Source organism: Scylla paramamosain, chromosome 22 (genome assembly GCF_035594125.1).
Source record: "Scylla paramamosain isolate STU-SP2022 chromosome 22, ASM3559412v1, whole genome shotgun sequence".
Taxonomy (NCBI): domain Eukaryota; kingdom Metazoa; phylum Arthropoda; class Malacostraca; order Decapoda; family Portunidae; genus Scylla; species Scylla paramamosain.
In genome coordinates this window covers 842,086-862,415 of record NC_087172.1, presented here as the reverse complement: position 1 = coordinate 862,415, position 20,330 = coordinate 842,086, and the positions used below count along the sequence as shown (strand labels likewise).

Genomic DNA, 20,330 nt, shown 5'->3' with positions numbered 1-20,330 from the left:
TGGGGAGAGGCAGCTAGATGACTTTTGTTTCTCCCGTTTCTCTGTGCTCTTGACTAGTCTTCTTCACGTGTGAATAAAAAATATTATTCATGTTTCATAGGAAATATCGCTTTTATCTGCAATGTCCTCTTGTAACTTCTCTCTCTTCTTGTAGTTTTATCAGTTTATTTTCTATGGAATCCCCCATTTGTCCTTGTCGACTTATTAACTTACTATTGAATCGCCTACCATTGTTTTTATTCCAAATGTCTCTATACAACTTTGTTCTTATGGTCTTGTTAACTTTACTATAGAATACCCTGTTCGTTTTCTCTAGTGGGATGGGAGGAGGTGGTCTACTGGGGGTGGTGTGCAGGTGGCCCTCCCCTTCCCAGTCCCACCTCCACAAAAACACAGGACATCACGACACTGGCAGATTAGACAAGCTGCCTCCTTTCCAGCAGAGTCCCCGCCTGTATGGAGCCTGAGGTGTCCCGCGGAGGCTGAGGGAGTGTGGTTAGGAGTGTCCAAGCACCACCATGGGCGCCCTAGCAAGCAGGCAGAGTGCAGGGGTGGAGGAGGTGGACATTGGGGTCAACCATGCCTACAGATACCCGCCCAAGTCAGGTCAGTAGTACCAAGGTCATCAGGTAGCCAACCTCAGGAAATTGGTGACCTTAGAGGCATCTCGGCCTCACTTTTCTCACTCGTGGGATAATCTCCTGCTTGGGGTGAAAAAAATTGTTAGTCTTTTTTTCCAGTTTATTTTATTGGTGGTGGTTTTGTATGCATGCTCTTATATGCTGAAGGTTTTTCTATGTTTTTTTTTGTTTTTTTTTATGGAAAAGGGGACTTTGGCGAGGAAAAAAGCCCACTGAAAGTGCCAGTCCCCCAAGAGTAGTCAAAATGGTTATCAAAAATTTGATGTGTCTTGAAACCTTCCCCAGTGTTGTGTTGCTGTCATGTTGTAGATGAAGATGCATTGCTTAAGCTAGAGTAGGTTAATATTAGAGCTGTATGTGTAAGGTACAGTGTTGTCATCTGGTTTGTGGCTTTCTCCATACACAAACCTTCAGTGTTATAGAGTTATGCTGTAGAGGAAGTGTGTATATAAGATGCATTGCTTAAACTAGAGGAGATTGATTTTAGACTTGTATCTGTAGGACACAGTGTTGTCAGCTGCTTTATGGCTTTCTTCTCCATGCATAATGATTAATAATGCATGACAGAACAGCAACTACCATGTGAGGTACATGATATTATAGGTGTGTGTGTGTGTGTGTGTGTGTGTGTGTGTGTGTGTGTGTGTGTGTGTGTGTGTGGAATGCTTTGTCTGAGTTGTTCTCCTTGCTGGGATGTCAGTCAGGTTTTATTATGTACCATATATATGCATGGTAAATTTAACCAAGAGCAGCTCCTTATGTATTCTATTGTCGCCCTGCTCTAGGACAAGCAAACTTGGGGCTCTGGTGGGAAGGCAAGGTTTTAGGGTGGAGGAAGCCAAAATAAGCCAAATTTGAGAAACCTCAAGTCTAAGGAGAAAACACTGCTTTTGGGGAAAATCCATGAAAAATAGTCAGCAATTAAGGGATATCCACCCCCATATCCCTCACTATGCTATCTTAACCTTTCAAAGTCACTAACCTTGCTGATTGTGTTGGCTCTGCCCCAAATGTCCTCAGCTACATTATTCTGACTGGTAAAAAATTGCAGTTTAACACAATACATCCTATCTTGTTTTCTCTTTCTCTCTCCTCAACAGGCTTGGGGATATAATGGGAAAGTGGGGTTTTAGGGTTGGGGAGGCCAAATATGGCTCCATGAGGAGCCACTATTGGTAAGATTATCCATGTGTATTACTACTACTACAGATTGTATTAAAGTAACAATGTTTTCATCAGAGGGCTAGGTTAAGTTAGGTTTAAATTCATTCATATAATTAATTTCACTGCTAATCCCCCTGATTGGTGGATTACAATTTGAAAAAGCAGTATATTTTTTGCTTAAAAATAAATTGTCATTGTCAAGATATAAGTAGGTGAAGGTTATTTTCATAATCACCACCACCAATATTACTACTACAACTACTACAACTTCTATCACCACAACAACAATAACAACAATGTCACACTCTTGACTTGACCAGACCTGACCCCAGTCCACTTCTGTAAACAACTGCCCTTCCTTTCTGTCCTTTGTAGCTTGTGAGGTACTGTGTATTGATAAATAAATGATCTTCAGGGAACTACTTCAGCAGCCACTTCATTATGGGGGGTGAGCGTTTTGAGACGGCCCTGCCTGAAATGTATCTTTTTGGGGAGAACATGGATGTCAACTTCCTAGGCTCACGTCCTGCTCCGGTGAGTTGAACCTTTTCATTTTTGATGCTTAGAATATTCTTATTGAGTAAAGGCTTTCATTACAATATACAACAACATGCAACACCAGAAGTATTGTATATATCTTTATAAGCATGTACAAGAAAAGAAAATTAAGATTAAATAAATGTTAACCATTTTCTATGATGTTTAGTAGTTGCTGTAGGACAAAAAGGAAAGGCTTAAAACTAGTTTGTGAGTACCATTGACAGAGGCCTGTATTATTAAACACTTTCTTCTCTCATTATGACCATTTTCAAAGGTCACAGGCATGATTAGGTACTTGAGTTCTGGTTCTTGTATTTATAATCCAAAATGTACATTAGATTATCACCTTATTATAATGCCTTAACCCATATTTCCACTACACCCAGATGAAAGTTGAGAAATATACATACCAGTAACTAACAGCAGCCTTTGTTGTAGTTCCCTTACCCGGCACCGACAGCCAATGAGCCCAGCAAGACCCTCAAGGCACTCATCAACATCAGGAAGGAGAGTCTGCGCTTTGTCCGAGCCCCAGACGACTCAGCCACACTCAAGGGGCCGGACGAAGGCTCCCATCCATCCAGATTCAACATAGAGTTCACCTTTGACTGTGATGTTCGATGCGCCATTACCATCATGTACTTCTGCACAGAGGAGGTCACCACCAGCGGGATGATGTGAGTGTACAGTGAGGTGGGGGTGGGGTGCAGGGCTTAGGGTGGTGATGGTGGTTGTGGAATATATATATATATATATATATATATATATATATATATATATATATATATATATATATATATATATATATATATATATATATATATATATATATATATAATTCACTGGTTCATCATGACTTACAGATTTTTAAGGTTATTAATGGTTACTAAGGGACATAAGTCATTTGTACATTGTGCTTCAGTTATTTTGAGTATGTAGCATTATATTTGGGGCAGTTAAAGTTACCAAGTTTATCCTGACTTACAGATTTTCTAGGTTATAAATGATTACTAAGGAACACAGCTCACTTTTACGATGTGACTCAGCTGTGTTGAGTTTATGTCATTATTCTTGTGTGCATTCAAGCTACCACGGCTTCTCTCCTCAGATACACACCACGGGACCCCTCAATGAACTCAGAGACATACCACTACAAACGCGGCGCCAACCAGCAGTTCTCACAAGTGTGCCATGTGTTTGACCCTTCATTATACCCTGAGGAGGACTTGGTATACAGCTTTGACCGGGAAATGTTGCCCATTGTGATCTACTGTGTGGCGGAGGAGGGGGAAGGTGAGTGTAGTGCAGTAGAGGAGATGTAGTAAGATAGCAGTATGAAAACATCAAATATGTATGAAAAATCAAGAAATTTATGTAAATTCAAGATAAATTCACTATTCAGAGATTAGATATTTGAAAGGGAGAATAAAGCATAGAGTCTCAGATATTAGGACAATAACTATCTTCCTGATATGATTTTTAGGGATTTTCCTATCTCGGGTCACTATGAGAGAAGGGGCAGTGAGGATGTGACGGGAGACTTGTATGTTGTATGAAGAATGGAGGAAAAGAAGGTTGTGGCCCAAGATAATTTTGGGGGGTTCTCTGTAGCTCTGGTCACTGCAGTAGAAGGAGCAATCAGGATGTGGCAAGAGAGACCTTATGGTAATGTTGTATGAAGAACAAAGGAAAGGAAGATTGAGGCATTAAATGTTGAGATTCTTGAACTATATATTGATTATGTGATATGAAGGAGGAAAATAGATAGATTTAGGTGGGATGAAACTTTTTAATGTTTATTTATGGATGTAGTAGGATGGCCCACTAAATTATCCCCTTCTACCAGAGGCCAACAGGGCTAAGAATATGAATTATGTGTGTATGAGTGTGTGGTGCTTCCTCTGGGCCACACTGTGGGATTGCCAGCCTGGTATGTAGATGGATACACATTGAAATTACATTACAGTTGTACCAGTATTGTCTAATCCTAATGTTGCAGAGCCCAGACAGTCCCATGCCACCTTTGCAGTTGTGGAGAAGCACTCAGATGGCTTTGCACTCAAACCTCTCAAGCAGAAGCTGTTTGTGGATGGCCTTTCTTACCTCCTGCAGGAAATTTATGGCATAGAAAACAAGAATGCTGATAAGGTAGAGATTTTGATTTGTAAATGGAAGTCTAATGGAACATTGTTGCTTTGAATTTAGATTTGTCTTTCTTTGGTTCCTCACTTTGATTGTTGAAACATCAAGGTAAAATTATTTATATGCCTAAGTAAGGAAAGATGTGCCAGATAGCAGTGAGAAAGTTAATACACTGTATCCATAGCTTTTTTTTTCTGCTGAGTGCCTGGTTCTTAGAAGTAATTGTCTTGTTGCTTCAGGTGTCAACAGAGGATGACACAGAGGACAATGGTGCTGAGTGTGTCATCTGCATGTGTGACCTGCGTGACACTCTCATCCTTCCCTGCCGACACTTATGCCTCTGCAACTGCTGTGCTGATTCCCTCAGGTAGAGTGCTCAAGGGTAATTAAATTAGTATCAGTGGATCAGAGTTCTGAACCACTTATGCCAGCTTGTGTTCATTTTATAACCTTGAAACATCCTCCATCTCTTTACCAGGTACCAGGCCAGTAACTGTCCCATCTGCCGAGCTCCTTTCCGCGCCCTGCTGCAGATCAAGGCCCTGCAGAAGCTGTCAGGGTCTGCCACCAATGCACAGTCCAACACAGAGGTGAGGCTCAAAGGAGAGGTGACTCACACTTCTTCCACCTGCACTCTTCATATCATTACTAACCTGCTTGGATAGAGTGGGGCAAAACTGTTTTCTGGGATTCTTTATATTTTCTTGTAAATTTACTTAAATAATTTGCATGAAAACTTTTCATACTCACTTCTGGTTGGGTCACAGTTTATCCTGGTAACTATTGACATCCAGCATTTTAGATTATAAAGATTTGTTCTTTGCATTTGGAAATATCAGAGTAGCTATTTAAGATAGTTATTACAATCTTTATTTTGTACTTGTATTTGTATCAACATTTGTATACTGTCCTTTGTGTCTTTCTTTCTCAGGCTAGGCAGACACAAATGGCTTTTGGCTTTTGTTGTGCATAAATATTAGAAATCAAATGTAATGTGTTACAGTAGAGCATTGCACATGGGCTATAAGTAACTATTAAAGTCTGGTGTGCAATAACCCTTTATAACATGTTTCACTTCTAAACTGTTTGCAGCAATAAAAATCACCAGCCCAGCTTTACTTTTATCTTTCATAACATCCTCCAGCTTATAAGTTCTATTTCTGGGGAGTAGAAATTGCATGCATTTTTCTAGCATTTATATTCCTATGCATTGAAGGAGCTTTTCTTTAATTTAATAGAAATGCATGCTTTGCTTATAATAATAGCATGTTTTTTTTAGGTTTCGAGAATCCTGACTGTTCATGATGTGATGGGAAAGAAAACATGCACTCTGAACATTTTGTTTTTTGTTGTGGATGTAGTGTACTTAATGCATCACTTGGACTGCACCTAATTTTGCTGGGACACAGAATGTACCTCTCTGCATCAGTCATCTTGGCTCCTGGGTAACCTTCCCTCCCTGTGGCACTCACTCTTACCTCTTATCCTTGTCTGTAGGGAGAGACTCAATCCTTTGTGGTAGTTAAATTGATGTCTGAAGCTGAAGAACTCGACTCCTTGATCTGGGACTGGACTCGGGTAGGGAATGTTTTACTGCCATGTATTGTTCTTTTGCTTACCATCCATATACTGTACATTTTTCTTGTGCACTCCAGCCAGATTGTATGTTATTGTATTGTTCTTTTGCTGACCATCCACATACAGTGAAACCTCGGTTCTTGAACTTAATTTGTTCCTGAATGCTGTTCAAAATCTTAATGTTCCAAAACTGAAACTATTTTCCCCATAGGAATCAATATAAAATGGATTAGTTCATTCCTGGGCATCAGTCCACCCTGTCTTAGTGGCTTATGACAGACAGTCCCTCAGCCAAGATGGCTGCTCTACAACATCTCCAGCTCAGAAATAATTTATCCAGAAAGGATGTATTGAATTAACTTAGTAACAGGGAACTTATCAGAAGATATTGTTTAGACCGTGCAGGTATTCTCTTTGTCACCGATCTAGTGAGGGAAGCCTTGCAGAGTGACACAGAGAGGAGTAATCCACTTACCACCAAACTGAAGGTGATCATAACACTCAGACATCTTGCTGCTGAGAAAAGCTACTGGGAAAATACAGTAGTGTAGTAGTGATGGCATAAGGGGCCATTGAGAGAGTTTCTGGTGGCTCAGGATTATTCCTGAGTGCCAAAAAAATGTTTATTTACATTGAGGCTCTTCAATGAGATCACATTTAACTTATTTTAAAGATTGAATAACTGTCTTACCACTGTGTTTCTCCTCCAGATACATAAAAAGTTAAGGAAATATTTATAAAAACTATAGATTAACAGTAAATGGCATATTTTGTTTTGTCTTTTAGTATTTGAAATCAAGTAACTTTGTTCGAGAACCAAATTATGGTATGGCAACTGAAGCAATTACGAGTTAAAGATTTTTTTTTTTTTTTTTTTTTAACCAATTTATTTGAAAAGAGAGGTGTTCAGTAACCGAGGTTCCATTGTACTGTACATTTAACTTGTGTACTCCAGCCAGATTGTATGTTATTGTATTGTTTTTTTTGCTGACCATCCATGTACTATACATGTAATTAACTTGTGCACTCCAGCCACTTGTATCCAAAATTATAACTTGAAGATCTGTGCCTGCTTGTAAAAATATCAGGATCTTAAATCTTAAAAACCTTCATTCCTTCATCCCTTTTACTTGAAAAATGGAACTCTGCCTGTTTCTTTTTTACTCTTCTCTGTGATGAAGTACTTTAAGAGGAGTATCAAGACACCTCCAGAACTTCCTAAATTGTTCAACTGATTTGAAATCCTTGTCTCTTTTTACTTTATTTTTTAAGCAGTGGTAGTTGAGTAAGCATACTTAGTTTTTTTCTGGACAGATGTTTATTTTTGTTAATTTTAAAGCACAGGTGGATCTGTGGATTAATGGGCTGAGCTTAGAATTAAGAAATGTAGGTCTTCAATTATCTGCCAGGTAGAGACAGTTTGTGTGGGTTATCTTTATTGTTGTAGCCTCTGTTAATTTAAGGCACTGTGAAGCATACAAGTCAGAGTTTTGACCTCTCAGTTTGGTATGTACTGTACCTTGTATTTTTTGTCTTACTGAATGTGTACATAATTTGACATGATTTTGATAATATCTTAGTCCCTACAGATGAATTATGATCACACACACACACACACACACACACACACACACACACACACACACACACACACACACACAGAGCAATCATCCAATAGAATTCATTGACTAATGATATTGTACATGCAAGGAGCATTCATAGCTTTAAAGATAAATGTGAAATATTAACTTTAAAAGTCATCACCACCACTAATGCTTGTGTCCTTGGCAGGGAGGTGAGAATATCCCACCCGGGTATGAGGCAGTGCCACTTATAGAGGCTCTCAATGGGCCATCTGCAGCACCCCAGCAACCCTCGGCTCCCAATACCCATGACTTGTACGTGCAACTGCCCCAGAACGCCACTGACGCCCCAGCTGAGGTCCTCCCACGCACTGAGGCTTCCAGGTACTTCTCCCTCCTCAGGCTCACTCTCACTCAGGTGTTGTGGCTATATTCTGATACACTTGTGCACCACACCTCCACTGCTTTCAAAAGATTTGTCGAAGTTACACAGGTTTTTAATGGTGTTTTTGCAGGTCTAGTGACAAATTAACAAGATTTCTACATTATTAACAGGAGAAACCCTCTGAGAACTTGGCTGATCTTCTCTGTGGCCTTTGAAAATGGTTTGGGGGGAGAGAACACTGCATTTCTGAATACAGGCCTCGGTGTTACCTATATATATAATTTTATTTGTTGGTTAAATGAAAGAAAATTCTGAATGAAAAACAATGGTGCTGGTGTCAGATATACATTCATTCCATTGATGCAGTGGCATACCCTCAATCACCTTTTTGATACTTCATCTGTGTACTTGTAATTTTATTTTTTGCCTGTCACGTTATATTCTGGTGACAAAAAGACCATAACTTTCATGAAAGTTGCATAATAGGTGTGAAAAATTCTTGTATAATTTTTCTATTGTCTAAGTTTTTATTTATGGCTTTTAATTTCATAGGTATCAAAATATTCTTGTTTCTATCACCATCATCATGACACTTCTCTTTCATTCATGACTTTTGTTTATCATTGCTCTCTTACTTTGATCAGCAGGTGCTTCATGGAGGGGCTGGGGGTGCGGACAGGTGCTGGCACACTGGAGGACTCCACCACCCAGACTGAGCGGCCGCCCAGTGCCTGCGACAGCACTACCCAGAGTGTTGGGATGACAGAGGTGAGCTGGAATGTTGACATTGGCCATACCTGCTACTTCTGATTCATGCTGCTTCCCTCCATCCATCTTTCCCTTCTTTCTCATGCTCTCTCCCACACTCACCCACTCCCATTATGCAGATGCGCATGTCAGTCCTTTTGGCGCAGGAGTCGGAGGACCTGTCCAAGGCTGATGCTCCCCCGGCAAGCAGCCCTCGGCCGCCTACCAAGAAGAAGGCAAGCCAGAAGCACCACCTGAGGGAGAAGCAGCAGTTTGGCTCCAAGGACAGCGTGAAGGTGGTGAATGAGCTCGGGGGACCACACAGCCTGGAGGTGGGTCTTATAATAATAATAATATTACAGGGAGTCCTCAGTTTATCCTTGGTTTATGACAGTCTCAACTTTCACCGTTTTGTGGCTATGATGCTGGCAGTCCTTGTCCCTTTGCTGTTATTTATTCATTTTTTTTATTTTTTATTTTTTTATTTTATTTTTTTTTTTACGGATTAATTTCATTATTTTCTATTGACTGTATGTCCTCCTTGTGTTTTATAGAGGTACTGTAGTGATGTTTTTATGTACTAGATTATGACTACAGCACTATAGCATTAGCAAAGGTGAGTGACATGCTGTAGGTGCTTACATAGGCTGGTCCCAACCTACACCAGAAATCGATCTATGACGTGGCATAGGAAGAAAACTCTGTCGTAACTTGAGAATCCCCTTTACTTAATTGTTCACACAGAGAATTTGTCTTGTGCTTGTCCAAAGTGTAAAAGAGAAAAATATGAGTTTTAAAAGATTAAAAACACAGTATCAGTCTTGCATGTCCCTAAAACTTTGTTCATCACACACTACCCACATCATAGGTACATTGCTCACTTCCTGTGTGCTGCTTTGTTCTTGCCAATAGGACCAACTTTTCCTGCTATTATTATTTTTTTTTCTTCTTTTTACTAATTATTTTATTTTATTTTATTATTTTATTTATTTATTTATTTATTTATTTTATTTTATTTTATTTATTTATTTTTTTTTTTTTTTTTTTTTTCTTCCGCTTTCACATATGGTTTCCCTGGTCTGTCAGTGTGCACAGTCCCACTGTACTGCATTTTGTAATTTTTGTAGTCTTGCTTCTAATACCTTTTGCAATTAACTGGATTCTTGCTTTGTGCTTTTTCTTGTGGTGTCTTCACACTTCTTTGGGAATGACCAGCTGTATTACAAAATAATGATGAAATTATAAGGTGTGGTAACCTGTTGTAATCCTACTACAGTTTAAGATGGTAAGATGGAGAGGATGACTGAAATAAACATTATTGAAAATGAAAGTGGTTGATGTTACAAATCCAAGTGAAATTTTACTCCACCCATGTCCTCTGAAGATGCTTTCTGTAGTAAACCACCTTTTTTTTTTACTTGTGTGTTCATAACTCCACAAATTAAAAACTTGAGCTGTTACATAAATAAGGATAAGTATTAGATGGTACTAAATTACATGTTTGTGAATAACTGATAACTGAAACCATTCACCCTGACCAGGTGGTGGACCCGGCAGAGACTCGCAGCCTCCTGGACGAAGACCGACTGGAGACAAACTTTGGGGCAGAGCGAGAGCGTCGCCCAAGACTGGCCATGGAGGACATGCAGCCTGACCTGAGGGCTCCACAGGCTGAGGAGGAGGAGGGTGAGGAGGAAGAAGAGGAGGAGGAGGGGGAGGAAGAGGAGGAGGAGGAGGAAGAAGAGGAGCAGGAGACACAGGAGGGGGCATGTGGAAGGGAAGGGGAGGGTGGGAAGGTGGAATTAGACTCAAGTGGAGTGGAGGAAGAGCTGCATTGTCCCCCTTCCCCCTCCACACCCTCCCCCACACTCACCTCCAGAAAGGTGAGTCCTGACCACTTGATGCTTGCCGGATAAAACATGTCATGTCTTGTTTCCAGTCTGACCAGATATTTTCAGTCTTCAGTCATCCTCCTTCGTAAGTCAAAGAAAAGAGTAATTTACTTTCAAACAAGATATTTTTGTGTGTAGGAAGGCAATGTTTGAGTGCATGCACCATTAGTGTGGTTACCTTGAGGAAGATCATCACGTTGGACAGGGATAAGCTGTTGATCTGTTAGGATGAAAATGTATGAATTGAATGATAGATATAAGGTGCTGTAACATTGCAATGTATGGCACCAGAAAATCTGTGAAACTAAACTTTAATTACATTGTAGGGATGTTACTTGGCACTGTTCTGCCAGCACCACACCTTTAGGGAGAATTGCTTTATTGAGTCATTATTTGAAAAGAAGCCTTGAGTGAAATTGATAAAGTTGAAGTCATATTTCCACCCTTCCTGCAGCCATGATATCAATAAATGGAAGCTGCTTCACAAACTTTACTTGTTGCATACACAATGGTGTCTTTGTATGCTACTCTGCGTATGGTGTTTTTTGGTGTTTGATCAGTCCCCCAGACAGTGGCGAGTGTTTGTAGACCAGTAACCAAGGCCCCTCCTCTCCCCAACACCCAGGACCAGGAGAGGGAACAGGAAATCCCGGATAGTGAGGAGGTGATGACCGCTGCTGATTGTGGCCTGTAGAGCTCATAGCCCTCTTCTCTCCCAAGCTCTCTGATAGTGTTGTAGTAAGATTGGTGTGTGTGTGTGTGTGAGTGTGTGTGTGAGTGTGTGTGCACATGCATCTTGGGTGGTGTCATTGTACATGCACATTACTTCCTGGTTGTCATGTAAATACTGTCACCTTCCATAGATTTCATGGTGTTTTCAAGAGTCACCTATATAGTGTTTGTGTTTCTCGGCCTCTCCACCCTGGCACTGCTGGACACCCCTGCACATCTTGCTTCTCATCAAAGTCTGATACCTGTAGAAGCCTCCTAAACCATGCATCATTATATTGGTGTAAATTTTCTTTATTTCAGTCAAGGATGAGAACACCTTGTTATATATTTAAAATGCTGATATCTAATTAGTTTGGTGAATTGAATTTGCCTTCAGCATAATTACACATTTTATTGCATTATTTTATCTCAGAATGAACATGTGTGATCTGTATTAGAATTGAGGCATTTTGTAAAATGGTGACAAATAGACTTAAAAGAGTGGAGATGGTTAGTGATGAAGAAGCCAGTGTACAAGAAAAAAAAAGATTTGCTTCTTCACCTAGATTTGCATTAATGTATCCATTACCATTTGATTTGTTAAGTTTACAAGATGCCTCACTACTTTTTGTTTATCTTTCTTTACAAAATGAGGGTAAAGATAATATCTGGGTGGAACTTACAAGAGAGAGGTTTCAAGACGCTTATCCTCCATTATTTGATTTTTCTGTTTGGAATTCTCTATGGGACCTGGCATTAAGTGTTTTTTTTTTTTTTTTTTTTTTTTTTTTTTTGCCAGTAGCCATCTTGCTTAAAAAAAATAAAAAATAAAAAGCTTGGTCACAGGTCAGGCCAACATTTACTTGTCTTACACCACTTCATTGTATCTTGCAGTCAAAAACTTTATTTATATGCAGCCTAAAGCTCTATTGTTTAATCATAATATTAGTATATATTAATGTGTTGCTTCCTACAGAAAAATGCCATCTTCAAAACATTCCTTGAAAAACCTCGGCAACTATTATAAGAAACAATAAACCTTGTTTTTTGTTGGGTTACATTTGCAGTGACCATAAAAACTAGACATTATCAAGACATTGGTCACAATTGTGGAAAACATTATTATAGGAACTTATTTTAAGGAAACACGTTTCATACTGACTGTTCTAGTGTACATCTTCCTTGGTGCTGGCAGATGGTGCATGTTTTGGCGTGGATGTGTAGATTTCCCTTTCGTTAATCTACTCGAAGTGCATATATGGGTGTGGTGGTGGTGGTGGTTTTCTTCCACAAGGTGTGTCACTGGAGTGTTCCAGCACATCTGCTTCACACTAAACATTTAGCTTTGATACTCTTCAGCCACAGACACACCTTGAGTTTTCTGGGACACTGGGTGCAGGTGTGAATATGTTCACAATATTGCCCACACATACATTTTCTGTCTTGTAGATATTTAATTGCACCTGTCTTAAATCTAGTTAATAGAGTTAATGTATCTTTTATTGCAATTTCCTTTGTGATGTTAAATATATTCATTTTTCATGTTAAGTTGATCAACATTCATAAACGTCATTTTCTTTAAGATTCGTATCTGTGTCTTACTGTCTAATGGAATACTGCAGTTCGTTTAGGATACATTGGTGATGGTTTCCCTCCTTGCAGAGATCTCGTGCAGGCCGGAGTCAGCAATCAGCGCCATCCTCGCCGAGTGGAGCAGCGCTGAATTTGACGCAACAGAGTGACTCTCTCTCCCTGCCTGGCACACCACTCAGTAATGCCTCAGCCATCAGCAGGTCCTCAGATGCCTCAGTCAGCTCTGCTTCCTCCACACGGGCGCTGCTCTCCCACCCTGCCCACACCTCGTCTGCCAGCATTGTGTGAGGCAGGGAGGGGAAGGCTGTGGCTGCAGGTTCTCCACTAGACTGGGAACCATTTGAGCAGATTTGACTACCTTTCTCTCTCTCTCTCTCTCTCTCTCTCTCTCTCTCTGATTCCTCAAAGTTTTACATTCTTTAATTGGGAGGTTCTAGTTTTAGTTGCCTTATATTGTTGTTATTTTTATTTTCATAACCTGATTAAGGATATTTTCTTCTGAACCCAAGGTGTGATGTGAACTTATTTGTAAGGAAGAGAAACCATGGAGATTAAAGGGAAGTAGTCCTTGCTTCTGTTGTACAAGTTAACACATCATTCTTCAGTCATCATTTTTGTAAAATCCTGTGCTGCTTTCTTCTAGTCACTCTCCAAATCTCATAGGGGTGCTAAGATAAATTACTTGTGCCCTTGCAAAGTCCTTAGTCAGTTACATTGGCTTAGAATTGTTGAGCTGATGAGTGCATACAGAGACAGACCAACTGCCATGGCCTGCGATGTGTGGAAGAATGCTGTATAATCTCAAGTCTCAGGATTAGTTCAAGACCAAGAATCTGCACATCACAAAGTCTGGTGCACTGTGTTAATAATTGGTATACATGTAATTCTGAAGATTTGCTCTCAGAATATCTTCCTTCCTGATCACAGCCTCTTGACCCACTGAGGAATATGAGCCAGTCCATGTGTGCTCTCAGCTGCAACACAAACCAGTCTCCAGTCTCAGAGGTTTTATGTTCATGTTATAAGTTGATTTAGCTATCTTAATTTTTGTTGTCATTGTTGGGAATTCTTTTCCTTAAGCAAACATGAACATGGAAAAAAGAATCAGTTCCATGTTAAGGTAACTGCCCTAATGGCTTGAACAGGTCATAATAATAATTCAAGTAGTATAATTTTCTCAGCATTTCATATTTTCCATTTGTAAAAAAAAATAAAACACTTTTATATTCAAGTAGAATCAGTTACTCTAAAATACACGTATATATATATGTTATCCACAGTATTTGTCTTGATAAAGTATTTTCTTTGATTGAAACAGTGAATTACTGTTCTTCAAAGGAACTTATCAAAATAGGTCACATTATCATTTTATGTAAACTTGTCAACATTTGGCATTGAAGATGGGAGCAGGCTGTGTCCTGAAAGCATTCATACAAAATACTAAAATTTAACCTGGAAGTGATTGTCACTCTAGGAGGGAGGTTAGAATTAAGGTGCATTTGATATATTAGCCACATGTGTGTCTTGGGTTGTGTTTGTCAAGTATGTTTATAAAGCAAAACAAGTTACCTGTTCAGAATCCTTAGATCTGATTATTCTGTGATTATCTCCATGAAATGTATAAGGTATTAAGTTTGCATATATGTTTGAGGTGGTAATAATTCCAGAAGCATTTCTTTAAGAAATGTCTTCCACCTGCAGGCCTTACTTACAATCTCCACTGCATCTGTGAAAGCCAGGCATTATCTCAAAGCACAAACCCCATCTGTCTCTGTTTATGTGTTAAAAATGCTTCTGTTTTGCTTCATTTTAGCATGACAAGTGAATCAGTTAGTAATGGTGGGCACCTCTGTGGGCACTTTGTTGTGGACCTGCATTTGCAGTTGCTGTAAATATCTGCATTATTTGTAATGCAGAAGTACTTTTACAACTGTGGAAAGGTTCATAATGCTCCACATGGTGGTCAGTGTCACCACTATGGCAGTTCATACATGAACTAAGAAAATAAGGAAAGCTGCAAGAGGTCATCAAGCCTACATGTGGCTGTAGCATGATACTTGAATATCAAGCCATACTATGATATCCTGCCTATCCTGGCCAGTCATGTCCATGATTTGGGACCAGTTGTCATGGAGCTCACAAGGAGCAGCAACACTCACCTCTCCAGCAAATGCCACAGACTTGAAGCACTGGTCTTCCAAAGAGAGCCACAGGCAGCTAGCACAGACCACACTCTCCATCATCTCATCCCTTCTGGAGTGATGTCTTTCTCAAGTACAATACCACTGCCCCACCTTTGCAGCAAGGGTCAGAGGTCACAAAAGCCAAGAGGATGAGTCAGATCTCAGATAACTTTGAGCACTTGGTCTTCACAAAAAGTAACATGGGTCTGCTCACCATGGAGTGTTTCCAGTGTTGGGGGAGTCTGATTGGCTTTAAGCTGTGATGGTGTGGCCATGGGTGCCTGATCTCTTGGTAGTGGTGTGCTGAATGGACCTCAGAGCAGACCTCTGGGATTATTCACAGTAGCAGATAACAAAAAGTAATTTCACTAAACAATTTACTACATTTTCATTGTATTTCATGTATTTGCTTTAGGTATCTCAATTTTTCTTAATGGATTTCATTTGCAGTCTTGTAATTAGAGTTTTTCATTCCAAGCTTTTTAATGAGTTGAGAGATTGGGGTCCACAAGTTTGTAGAGTTGTGATTAGACTCAAATTTTTTTATTGAGGTGCCCACCACTTTTGTTTAGATAGCATCTAATCCACCAAAGTGAGCAGAAACAATTAGTCCTTTATGAATTGACATCACCAGGTATTGCAAAACCATAAATCTTTTTCAATTGTTTTAATTAATTACTTGGATGGGAATATACATATCAGCTGTAGTGTGAAATATGGGCCATGCAGGTTTGCCTGAGACAGTATTCCCTTGGAATGTTCCTTTGGTCTGCTGCAATGGTAAACATCTTTTATCCATTCCTTGAATCTTATTCCTTTCTTGGATTTACCATCTTCTGACGTGCCTCTGCCATCTATCTAACTCATATGGTCTTCCTCTTACTCACTTCCAATTCCAGTCTTAGGATTTTGTTTACCTTTTCAATAACTTTCATTGATTCTTTTTTTATAGCTAACCCAAAACTATGAAGTCTTGAAGACCAACGGATAAACTCAACATATAGACAATAATCTCACACCACATTCTGTATCATAAAGTATGTTTGCCATGTTGGTAAGGAAATACAGGTTTTGTTGTTAAATAGGGCTGGCACAATACTTTTGATGCATGTAAAAATCAGCCCAATAGAGGTAGAGATTATTAGTGATAAAAAAAAGTGTGACTTTAAATTAGGGTGTAGGGGACTTAAGTCAAAAAAAAAATTTTTTCATTCATGTTTGCACAAATTATTGTTGTACATTTAGAGGTACTGTCATTGAGAATGCTAGGAATGAGTGACTGTAAACACTGCCACTCAGCTGCTTCAGGGTTCACATAGAATTTTTTTAAAAATTAATATGTGCCTATCTAAGGCCAGAACATAGAACATTACTAAATTGGGATGCAAGGCATCACAAATATAGCAACATGGTAAGCTGTTGATTCAAATGAAGCATTTTTAACAGAATACTATTATGGTCTGTATTGTGTCACTGTTTTGTCCAGTTCCCATCAAGCCTTTGAAAAGGCAATATAGTCAGTCCATCCCATTCAAAGTCCAGCATTGAGGCACTAAAGTTAATTTCTTACATTTATGATACATTGAACAGACAAGTCATCCATCAATCTAATACATTAGTGAATCATATGGGCTTTGTATATAAAACAACTGTATTTTCATTGTGATAATTGGCACACTAATGTTGCATGAATGTGTTTGTGAACATTGCAAATGAGTGCACAGTGAGTATCTTAGAATGCAAGTATTAATTGGTCTTCTAAAATTGAAAAGTCCTTGGGAACTGCAGTGTGGAACTTCATACACTGATGTGTAAGGGACTGCACCAACCTTTATACACAATGCTGGTCAGGGCTGGGCACTGCAAGCTAAAATTAGCTTCAGATAATTGATATTTGACACGGCAAATCTGCAAAATTCATAAAATCTTTTGTTCCACAAATGCAAATGTATCCCTTTGAATACATATTAATTTTAATCAAGGTAACATTAGATACTGAAAATTTTATAATCATTTTTCATAATGAGGGTGTCGAAAATCATCTAATAATCATTCAGTATAATTATATTTATTACATTTTGACTAAAAATGTTTTAGTTTCAGAGATTGCTTTTAGACTCAATAGAGTATATAAGATATTTATAGTAAGATTATATATTTGTTGTGTGTGTGTGTGTGTGTGTGTGTGTGTGTGTGTGTGTGTGTGTGTGTGTGTGTACGCACATTTTCTTGCCCTTGGTATGATGAAGTACTTTTACTACCAGTAGCAAGGCAAGGTTAGCTGGCGGGTTTGCCTTGGTGAAAATATTTTTCTAGATTCAAGACTAAAAAAAAAATATTATAGGATTTGTCACAAATGGAAGTAAAATCTGCAGTTATGGAAACAGTGGGTTGCAAAATATAACTAAGTGCCCAGCTCCTATTGAAATGAAAAATGGTATCTGGGATATATAGAATTACCTCTATCAGTACCACATATTTTGTGCAATGTTACATTATTCAAAATATTCATCCTCCCATACAGTATTTTTAGTATTTCCAGATAATCTTATTCCTCAAAAGATGAAAACCCCCAAATGTTCTATGAGGCTTCCCATAAAGATACATGTTTTTGTTCTTCATTCTGACTTCTTTACTAATCTTTTCATATGTGCTGTCATCTACACTGTCTGCTACATTGATGCCTCCTCACCAATACTGCCAGTCAGGTCTTGGCCTCAGATCACTTCACTCTGGCTATTCAGCCTCTCTCTCATCTCATAAATGTGAATCTAAGCATTTTGATCATGCATTGCAGTGAACACCAATGACTAAGACATGATTGGCAGCAGTTGGTAGGAAGAAGTAATGGAGCACACTACATATTATTTGTACTTTATTCCACCACCAGCATGCCCACCATACATGCAAGACCCAAACACCACCTACTTACCGTCCATTTTTACATCCTAGATTCTTGCAATTTGGTTTCTTTTAAGTATTGTATGCATTTTCTTTTGATTTCTTCATTCTAGTTATTGCATGTTCTAAGTAACAGATTGTGTTGTCTTATTCATTCCTACGGATTCATCCTCGTGAACACTCCATCATCTTTCGTGCATACTTGTTGCGTATTTTTGTAAGTTACCAAGTGAGCATGATGAAATTAAGGGTGGGGGAGGGGGACACTAGTTTTGAACTCATGTTGAAACTATTATATGACATGGGTAATAAATGCTATAACCTTATAATGTGGTGTTCTTTTCATGCAATGGCACTTCATAATTGGAGAAACCATAGATTTGTGAAGTTAGGCTTATATCTGTATTAAGAATTTACCAGGTTGCAATACAAAGAAGACAGCAAAAATTATGCTATTACAAGTACATCTCTGAATAGCTGTCTCAAAATGCCAAGTAATTATTCAACATATTACATTCCAACTCCTATCCTAGACTTTTTGTGAATGGAGAAGTCTCTGTGTTTCTAACCTGACACTAACTTGAAAGATAACCTTGCATATGTAATAAATTATGAACACAATCTCAATCCTAAGAGAAATAATGTGTTTAGCTCTATTATACTGTATAATGGCAGCACCTGCACCCTGTTATATATGCTGGACAAAAGTTGAGACTCATCCAACACTGCTAATATTAATACTGCTACATTATATCACTGACCATTTTCACACTTATAATTTAAGATCTGACCTGTATTTTAATAAAGTGAGCCATAGAAATCCACACTGGATATACAAATGCATACAAATTACTGTGCATTTGGTAAAGCTGAGCCAGACATCCATAACATGACTGACAATGGGTTGTCTACCATATTTCAAAACTTGTAACATTTCTAAGACTCAAATAAAAATATGTAAAGGTTTTACAGAATACTGCTGATGAGAACACCAAGACTGGTCACCTGACTAAAAACTCATTCCCTTATTTCCTCCCATGAGGCTACAAATATGGGAGTGCAAGTCATTCATCAATTGCCTGACTGATGAAAATAAATATAGGAAGTGATGTGAGGCTTATCTCCAACATATTTACTCCCACAAGTTTACTTTGTGTTATACAAGAGATGGAGGGAGAAAAAAAAAAAAGGGGGGGGGTATATGAAGGCAAGATTGAGGATTGAATAAGCATCTTTCTAAAACCCAACTTCACAACATCTGTAAGGTCCAAGAAGACATTTTGTATAGTAAAGTGACAGAAGAATACCCCATTAACTACATGACTAGAAGTGTTTGCATTACTTTACTTTCGTTCCTTGACCTGCAGACCTGAAACAGAACACTGCAATTAGTACATTCCTAACAATCATGCAAAGTGTGAAGTTTAGAGCTGAATATCAACAGAAAATATTGCACTGGGTTACACCTGCTGCTGCCTGTGGTACAAATAAAATGCAGCACAATCACAACCTTTGGGATTCAGGCATTGAAGCAAAGTTCCCCCTCATGGAGGATTTTTGCTCAGTGTAGAAGACTTTCACTAATTGTTAGGAGGACTGATCAATAAAATACATGATAATAAAACTATCCCCATACATGGGATTTGCACTTCTGAGCATAGGTAGGCACTATCGTGACAAAGTATCGCAATAATGATATTGGGTTATTGGTCATCCGATAATTATTTTTTCCATGTAATCAGTTCATCAGTATCGCCAATACCTTTCATTCCAAACTAGAGATAATCGATAATTTTAGTTTTTGGAACATGAGCATGTTGAAGTTTTAAACTTTCAAAATTAAATGTAGTTACTTTTACTAAAAACAGTATTTTCATTAGTGAAGAGACAGATAAACACTGAATTTGAATTTTTTTTCTAAGTTTTCTAAGATAAAAAGATAAAATAAAGATTTGGATTTACCAATTCCTTTTTAAATATCAATGTAGTTATCATTAGTATTGGAATTTTGGATTTATCAATTTATTGGTTATTGGGTAATTAATTTATCGCCAGTTATCAATTCTCAATTTTCACCAATAAGGTCATCATTATCAATTTACCAGTAATCGTGATCATTTTTTTGTTATTGCACCCAGCTATGCTTCTAAGACAGCACTGAAGGATCAACATAGGTTCCATAGTCTTGTCAGATTAATAATTCTGCCACAGAAGCTGAGATCACAGGATGACAGCATTGATCCCATTTCTAATGTGAGAAACTGAGTGCA

At 38.6% G+C, this 20,330-nt stretch overlaps 1 protein-coding gene across 7 annotated transcripts; it reads left to right on the top strand.

Annotated features, from left to right (window-relative positions):
* The first annotated feature begins 331 nt into the window (after positions 1–331).
* Positions 332–18,389, top strand: LOC135111401 (probable E3 ubiquitin-protein ligase MGRN1). Of its 7 annotated transcripts, none has more exons than XR_010273729.1 (14): positions 334–606; positions 2,221–2,339; positions 2,784–3,022; positions 3,454–3,638; positions 4,345–4,493; positions 4,727–4,854; positions 4,966–5,077; positions 5,985–6,065; positions 7,857–8,032; positions 8,678–8,801; positions 8,921–9,112; positions 10,322–10,466; positions 11,298–11,410; positions 13,046–18,389. XR_010273729.1 is itself a non-coding variant. In XM_064024654.1 (14 exons), exons 1-13 carry the CDS (start codon positions 519–521, stop codon positions 11,327–11,329), a joined length of 1,770 nt encoding a protein of 589 aa, XP_063880724.1. In that variant the 5' UTR covers positions 334–518; the 3' UTR covers positions 11,330–11,336; positions 13,046–18,389. The 7 variants fall into 7 exon arrangements, 6 of the variants coding, with proteins under 6 accessions (XP_063880723.1, XP_063880721.1, XP_063880722.1 ...); XM_064024654.1 differs by having other exon boundaries at positions 11,298–11,336; XM_064024653.1 differs by lacking the exon at positions 11,298–11,410 and having other exon boundaries at positions 332–606; positions 8,681–8,801; positions 8,948–9,112.
* Positions 18,390–20,330: the final 1,941 nt, after the last annotated feature.

Excerpts from the sequence above, each read along its gene's own strand:
- LOC135111401 (XM_064024650.1), top strand. The coding sequence starts at position 519 with ATGGGCGCCCTAGCAAGCAGGCAGAGTGCAGGGGTGGAGGAGGTGGAC. Across the intron at positions 2,340-2,783 it reads TAGGCTCACGTCCTGCTCCG|TTCCCTTACCCGGCACCGAC; the intron begins GTGAGTTGAACC and ends CCTTTGTTGTAG. Across the intron at positions 3,639-4,344 it reads TGTGGCGGAGGAGGGGGAAG|AGCCCAGACAGTCCCATGCC; the intron begins GTGAGTGTAGTG and ends CTAATGTTGCAG.